The 7,938-nt window shown below is 47.6% G+C and overlaps 1 protein-coding gene across 1 annotated transcript in view; it reads left to right on the plus strand.

The window, feature by feature from the left end:
* The window catches only part of SMAD7 (SMAD family member 7), a 48,560-nt gene that overhangs the window by 7,315 nt on the left and 33,307 nt on the right, over nt 1-7,938 (plus strand). Inside the window, exon 3 of the mRNA XM_014960789.1 lies at nt 4,391-4,462. Coding sequence (XP_014816275.1) covers nt 4,391-4,462 — 72 coding nt within the window. The remainder of the gene's footprint in view (nt 1-4,390; nt 4,463-7,938) is intronic.

Below are 7,938 nucleotides of genomic sequence, written 5' to 3' on the forward strand. Positions count from 1 at the left end.
ATGAAGCTCAGGGAGGAGGAGAAGCTCCCAGCTCCCCCAGAAGGATTTTGAGGATGGGGATTTAGGGATGGGGAGTATTGGTGTCTGTGGTGGCATCCCTTGGTCACAGCAAGGAGGGAGGCAAAGTGATTCTGAAGGCTGATACTAAATCCTCTTTTTTTTTTTTTAATTTTTTTTTTGTAATTATTACTATTTTTTGGGCCAGAAGAGCTGTAAAATTGCAGCTTTTCAGTTCCTTGGGACTAAAAGAACCCCCCCCCAAACCTGAAGTTGATGGAACACATGGGGGTACCCTAGTGGGGTCCCATCCTGCCCTTGGAGGCTGGATTGGTTTTCCCTCCTCCTCCTCCCCCCCCTCTAAGATTAAACACCAGTAACTCTTTTTATGCCTTGTGGGAAATAAGCAGAGCTGTTTAACAAACAAGCGGGTTGCAAAGAGTGAAATATTTTGCCTCGGCGGGGAAAAACAAGGAGATAAAAAGGCTGATGAATGAAAGAGGGATATCGGGAGCCGGGTTCCACGTATCCCGAGCACGTGCCGGGATGCAGAAGGGTCGGGCCATAAGAAGACCCTTATTGCTCTGCTGGGTCACCAAGTTGGGTGGCTTTGGGTGAGATGGGCATCGTTTCGACTCCCTCCTTGTGGTCCTCCCTTATAAAAGTTGATATTTCTGCTTTTTTTTGACTTTTCCTTCTACCCCAGGGTGATGCCGGCCCGGGATGCAGAGGGTTTTGGGTGGAAGGGTTAAAACCTGGCCTTGGGTTTCCTGTAAAGATGTTGGGATAAATCTATTAGCGGGGTTTTAAACATCCAATCTGCCTCTGCCAGGACCTCATTTTCAGTTAGCTGAGTGATATATTTATTCATTAGCAAGTGTTGACATAAGGTAGCAAAATGTGTGTAAACAGAAAAAGCCGCAGAACATGAATGTGCCATTTCAAAAGGAAAAGTTATTCCTATCGGCCAATAGGAAGTGATTAACGCTGCCCATCGGAAACGCACGAAACAACTGGGTTACTCACCAAAAAGAGTCCTCCTTCTTTTTTTTTTTTTTTTTTTTTTTTTTTCCCTTTTAAAAGGGAAAAAAAAAAAAAAAAATCCCTTTGGCAGCTGAACTCTTGACTAACGGGCGCAAGCGGAGCCTGGAAGTCTGTTGTTGCAGGTGGGTTTTGCAAGCTCAGGGTTTCTCGGCGGCGTTTCCTCTGCGGAGGGACCCAGGGTTTCCCCTCCCAGCATCGGTGCCGTGTCTCCTGCGGTGGTTTTCCCAGCTGGATACTCAGGATTGCTCGCCCCGAGATGGGAGAGGGATGGTAGGTGAGGATGAGAAGGTGTGAAGCCTTTTGACCGAGCCATGATGACCTTGGGTGGGAATGGTTCCTCCATTTAGACTTGGGCAACCGCCTCTGCCCGTGGAACTGGGAACGTGCATCCAGCAGGAAAGTTCTGCTTTCCCATTAGGTGGTCATAAAAATCTTGAAGCATTTAGTGCTACGTCTTCTAAGTGCTTCATATGGACAGGATTGCCTGGACCAGTATGGGTTCTGGCAGTGATCGCCAGTGGCCATGGTCATAGAACCATCAAATGGTTTGGGTTGGAAGGGACTTTTAAAGGCCATCTAGTCCAACCCTCCTGCCATCAGCAGGGACATCTTCAACTAGACCAGGTTGCTCAGAGCCTCGTTCAACCTGGCCTGGAAGGTTTCCAGGGATGGGGCATCTCCCACCTCTCTGGGCAACCTGGGCCAGTGTCTCACCACCCTCATTGTAAACAATGTCTTCCTTATATCTAAGCTGAATCTCTGCCCTATTTTAGTTTAAAATCATTATGATGGGGATTATGTTTTTTTGGGGAGGTGATGGAGGTTTAGATGGGTTGCGTCGCTGGCTGGAGGCAAGCGGGGATGGATGGACAGGGAGCTGGAGATCTGCTGTAGGCCGTGAAATGTCCCATCAGACTGCATGTTGGTAGGATTCACCTGGTACTTGTGCACTCACCGTAGAGCGGAAAGATCCACACCCTTGACAGCCCAGTTACCTGTAGAAGTCCAAGTTGACTTGCTTGTTCATCAAGGAGAGGACTTTCCCTCTTCCTTAACATGGGATGGTTGCAGGGATGGGCGATGGTGGCTTGTGTAGGGTTGGGCTCACCCTGCAATCCTGATTCCTGTGTTGGAAACGAGATGGATAGTAGTGTCCCCAAATCATTCGAGCAGATATTTTGACCCATCATTAAGTGGAACGAGGCTGTGCCCATCATGCTTCTGGATGGCTGGTCGCGGTGGTGCTGGGGTATGTACGGAGATGTCGCTGCAGAGCCCGAATGCCCTCTTCTGGCATCGGGGAAGTTGGAGGTTTGGCACCTTCTAGGAACTTTTCGGCACCTCGCAAGGTTGGGCTGGTGGCCACCAGGGATAATTGTCTGCCTCTGTGGTGGTTTTATATTGCAGGAGGGCAGTTTTGGGAGAAGATTCACATGCAGTGGGCTTGGGTAAACCTCTGATACTGTCACAACTTGGTGCTGAAAATAAAATGAGCCCGAGTATCCCCTTTTAGCGAGAACCCTTGGCAGATCTGGGGGTGATGGGAAGAGCGCAAGGATGAAACGGGCCATGGGTAGTGCAGAGAGGTCAGGAGGGTCTCGCTTTTGGGCTTATCCCACACCTGACCATCACACTTGGTCTAGAGTTGAGGTGCATCAGCTCTACGTCCTCTAAAGAGACTTCAGAAGGTAATTAATTGATGAAGGGAACTGGCTGTTGGATGATGGGACACGGGAAGGGTGTGAAGAAGTAATGAAAGCCCATCACCTCATTGTGGTTATGTATTTTAAGTCAGGCTAGGATTCTGTCCCACCACCCTGTCTGATGTGCTAACAGAGGACCTGGTCACCTATGATCCCTTGAGTCAGACAACGCAGAAAGGCCGAATTATGTCCTTTATCCCACCAGGGAGCTGTAACTGGGGGCAGACGGAGCCCCAGCACAGGGCAGGGTGGTCCAGCCTCCGTTCATCTCAGAGGAAGGGCAGGGGGAATCTTCTCTCTGGAGTAGAAAGGGTTAAAAAAAGAAAAAGAAAAAAGAAAAAGCATAATTCTTTAAAGCATGGAAAGTGGGACAAGGCATTTAGAGAGTGTATCGTATACGGTATTTCACAAGTAAGTCTTATTTCCTGTCTCCCCTATTGTTTTTGGTTTGATTAAGTATATCCTGTTAAAGTGTATATTCCTGTTGGGGCTTCGAACTTCACTCTGATAAAACGGGGTGGTGCAGACAGGGATTTCTTTTTCGCTGGTGTTTCAGGGGTGAAATCTGGAAAAATGACTTCTACCAGTAGGGAGACAATGACCCTGTCTCTCCTGGTGGTGGCCCTTGCTTTGAGATAACAGCCCTGAGCAAAGTGATGTCATCAGGGAGCCCAGTGAAACCCAGAGTCCCTGAGAATCGGCTGAGGACCAGAAGTTTGTGTGAACTTTGTGGGTCTTCATAGGTGTGAAGAGTCCTGGAGCTTGTCTCCCACATGGCAGTGACCGAAAAGCTGGGGTTTGCCGGTAGGACCAGGGGATCAGTGGTGGCTCCTGGCTTTTGTCACCTGGAGGACCAGGCTTGGGACAGAAAGGTCCAAACCTTGAGGTTGAACACCTCCATGCACCTGGAGGAGTAGGCTTGGGATGGAAAGGTCCAAACCTTGAGCTTGAACACTTCCATGCAGCTGGAGGAGCGGGCTTGGGATGGAAAGGTCCAAACCTTGAGCTTGAACACCTCCATGCATGAGGAGAAACCTCTTAACGGGGTGGCCAGTCTTCCCTTGCCTTTGGCCTTTGGTGGTGCATGGAGGAGCGGATCCAGGAGGTGTCCCAGGAGGTGACAGCGAGGTGTAAGATCTGCCAGCAGCTGGCGGTGACAAAAATTGAGCAGGGGAACACAAACGTAGACCGTTGGCCGCCAAAGGGCGGTGGTGAGACATTTCCCTTTCGGTTCCCATTTCGGCGAGCTACGGGTGTAGACTAAATCGGGTGCACAAAGCCACGATTTAAGCGTTTTTTGGGAGCTCGCTTACATCAGGACGGCGACAACCTTGATCTCGTCACCCGGTGGCTTGGGCCGGGGAGGTGGCAGCCAGTCTGTAATTTTGGCTGGTCTATAATCAGTGTTGGCTGGCGATGAAGCGCAGCCTTGACGGAGGCGACGAGTTAAGGGTGGATGCTTCTTGATGAACTACCGTCTGCGCGCGGGACAATTAGTAATCGCTTCCTGCTAAACCCTTTGGAATGCGTGTTCTCCTCGCGGCGATGCCGGGAGCCTGCAAAGAACCGCCTATATATACTGATTTTTATTTTTTTTTATTTTTTTTTTCCTTTTTTTTTTTTTCTCTTTTCCTCCGCTCAAGCAGATTGTCCAGACTCTGTGCCTTCCTCCACTGAAACAGGGGGAACTAATTGTCTAGCCCCTGGGGGGCTTTCAGGTAAGACACCTTCTCGTTGCTCTCTTTGGATTTTGTCGCGTTGGATTTTTGAGTTGCGTTGACCGAGGGTGCCGGTGGAAAGGCCATGGGATGCTTGGGGGGAGTTTTGGGGATGCGAGTTGTTGAGAAGAAGCGTGCTCCAAGGGGGAGTTGGGTTTCCTTTCGGTAGCAGCCGCCTACCTCTCCTGCAGAGGATGTGTTGAAATCCCAGGCGAGGTTCTCCATCCCCAAAAAGCCCGTATTTCCTTTGAATTCCGGCCTCACGCTCCATTAATTTTTGGAGTGAGGCAGGAAGAGGCGTGTTTGGGGAAGGCGAAGCGATGTCGGCCACCCGTTCGTTGGGATGCATGGATTATGGGAGCAGGTGCAGTCGTGCTTTGCCAGAAGGCTTTGACATCAAGCTCTCCTTGACTTGGTGGTGGTGGCACCTCTTGGTGGTGGCACCAAGAGCCGTCCTTGGGCTTTGCTCAAGCATCCGACATCTCATGTGTGAGGCTTGTGGTGTCTCAGGGAGGAAAGGTGACCCCGTTTTTTGCAGGAGATGTTGCAGAGGGAGTTGGACTCGATGATCTTTATGGGTCCCTTCATTGAGATATTGATGCAACTTGAGATATTCTGCAATTCCCCTCATTTTCCCATTTCCCGTCTCCTTCAGCTTCCAGGTGGCTGTTACAGGATGGGGGTTCAGAGGGTGGTTTCCTCACCCCTCTTGGGCTTTTCATAGAATCATAGAATGGTTTGGATATGGAAGAGACCTTTAAAGGTCATCTCGTCCAGATCCCAACACCTTTTCCAAGGTGTGATGCCTCCAGCACCTCCTCTCCTACCCTGGACTGGCCAACTCCGTGGCTGGGCTCTTTCTTTACTTGGATTAAAGTGTCTGCAACCATGGACCTGCACGTCCTGGCTGATGTTGGAAGGTGCTTCCCTTTGTGGACGATTTATTCCGTCGCCCTCAAACTGGAATTTCGGAAATAGGCCGGCGATGGCCGCGCGTGCATCTGCCCCTGCCTCTCTCCAGGAATTGCGTTTGGTGTGGATGTCTAAGCTAGCCTTGTTTGTTTTTCTTTGGGTGTAATATATACCCTGTCTGTTATTTGAGAGGGGAGCATATTGTTTGTTCAAAGGCCCTAATGAGAATTAATCAAAGGGAGGGGGAGAGGGAACAGAGAAACTTGTCGCTGGCTTTTTAAATTTTTTTTAAACGCAGAAGACTTGGTTTTTTCTTAATTTTTTTGCTATTGGAGCCTATAGCTTTAGGGAAGAAAAAAAAAAAAAAGACTGTAAAAAGAAAAAAGACAAGAAGCAAAACAACACAATAAGGATGTTGTTAGATCTTTTTTTTTTTTTTTTTTTTTTTTTCCTTTTTCCTCCTGAAATACACCCGTCGAGGAGGGGAGGAGAGAGTTCAGTTCCACAGGATACCACATGAAAAAAGCAGAGGAAGTACTCGCTTTTTAAAAAGGGGGCTTTCTGTAAGGTTCAGCCTATTGATAACATCTCGTCTGGCTGCTCCGCTCCCCGAAGGGGAAGGCGGGAGGTGGGGGCTCAGGCTGCAGGAAATAACACGGCTCCTTCCCCGGTGCCTCCCGAAAGGGCCAGGGGAAGGGGAGCCCCAGCTCCCTCATAGACCCTCCTCCCCAAAAGAAAGCACGTTCCCCCCTAAAAATGCCTTTTTTTTTTTTTTTTTTAAAGATGACTGTGATGAGCCTACCTTCATTGAAAGACTTGTTGTAAAGGTTTGTGTTAAAATATTAGCAAGTGCTAGGCTTTCACCATCCTTTTTGTGTATGAAGACAAAGAGCTGAATGTACATATACTATACTCATCACATTAAGATGATGCATTCAACTTCTGGAAATCAGCATAGAAAAGTATGCCCTGGTGAGAGTTTGCAACTAATGTAGTAGGTGGACTACATCATCTGCTACAAGACTAACCCCAAAATCAGTGCCTTTACCTGTCTTCCCTAGGCAGTGGGGATCTAGAAGTGATTTCTGCACAGCAAATGTGAGTAGACATGATGTTAATTAACAAGGGTTCTCCACAGCGTGATCATGAACATAGCTCAGAATAAGCTCTCACTTCTGCCTACTGCACAAAGGATAGATTCTCTCTGAAGAGGTCTGTTTTCCTCTCACGATCTTCTCTGTCCAGTTCAACAAAGTCCTTATTAATGGAGAAGAGAGAAAAAATACTTCCAGGAGCTGTCAGTGCAGTGCGGTACCTTTCAGCAGGTTTCCATTCATTCTCCCATCCGCAGGTATGGATCCCCAGAGCAACTCTAGAGCTGGATTACAACCAAGATTCAAGTCACTTCCTTGCCAAAGCAGGACCCACTCATACCAGTGATGGCCCACTTACGCCCAATCCACTTTTATACTCCAGGTAACTGCTCAGGTCTCCTTAGAAACGATTTTTAGATCATCTTCAAGCCCAGGTTCAGTGAACCGTTACATCCATTTTCATATGACTGCCCTTACTGTTGTCTTTGGTTCTCAAAAGCTGGAAAAAAAAGCAAGGATTTCCACTGTCTTCTTGCTGTTGTCTTTCCAGTTTCAGTTTCTACTCCTTCAGTTGCTGGCAAAGTGGATCTCTATAGTGCTTCTGCCAAGCAGAATTACTGCTATTGCCTCTGGGTCTGATACAGCTGTTGGTAAACTTCCACCCTACTCTCCCAGTTATTTTCTACGGAGCTTCAGATTATCTTCTGGGCAGAGCTATTGTGTTCTTATTCTATGTCAGATACAGACTGATCTGATGTTCCTCTAGCTTACATAAAACACTCCAACAACTGCTTTAATTAAAAAAAAAAAAAAAGATATTTTTATTTTATGTACACAAACCAAACATAACAGAGGAATCCAAGCCATTATAAAGGAAACAATACACTCCTTTAGATCGGGCACAAGCATTTTTTTTTCCCTTCAGATAAGGGAAAAACTCATCCTAACCAGAAAAGGCCCAGCACCCCTGCCAAAAAAAAGGTGTAACCTCTACCAACTCTGCTCACTCACTTCCAAGAGACCTACCTCAATCACTTATCCCATCCTCTGGTAGGAGCCCTACGTAAGTCTATTAAACACTGCTCATAGCTCTTGGCTGATCCTGAACACCCGTACTCTACCAGAATAGACTTAGCAAGGATCTTTTCCCACCTAAATGATTCTGTGATTCTATAAAGCGACCTGTACACTTTTTATACCAGCTCTGACATACTGCTTGCATTAAGCAATAAGTGGCCAACAAGTGAGGAACTAGAAGTACTATGAGTGCTTAGATTGGAGTTGGGTAAAAGATTGATGGAGAGAAGCAGCATTTGTTGGAGCAAATGCCACAGAAATCTGAGGTTCCTCTTATGCAATTTGTGTGTTCATGAGACATCACACCGCTGTGACATCAGTAAGACTGCAGTATTGCAACGTAAAAGCCAAAATAACCCAAAGCATGTTGTTTTACAGTACTACAAACATCAT

This window comes from Calidris pugnax, unplaced genomic scaffold, assembly GCF_001431845.1.
Source record: "Calidris pugnax isolate Ruff unplaced genomic scaffold, ASM143184v1 scaffold150, whole genome shotgun sequence".
Taxonomy (NCBI): domain Eukaryota; kingdom Metazoa; phylum Chordata; class Aves; order Charadriiformes; family Scolopacidae; genus Calidris; species Calidris pugnax.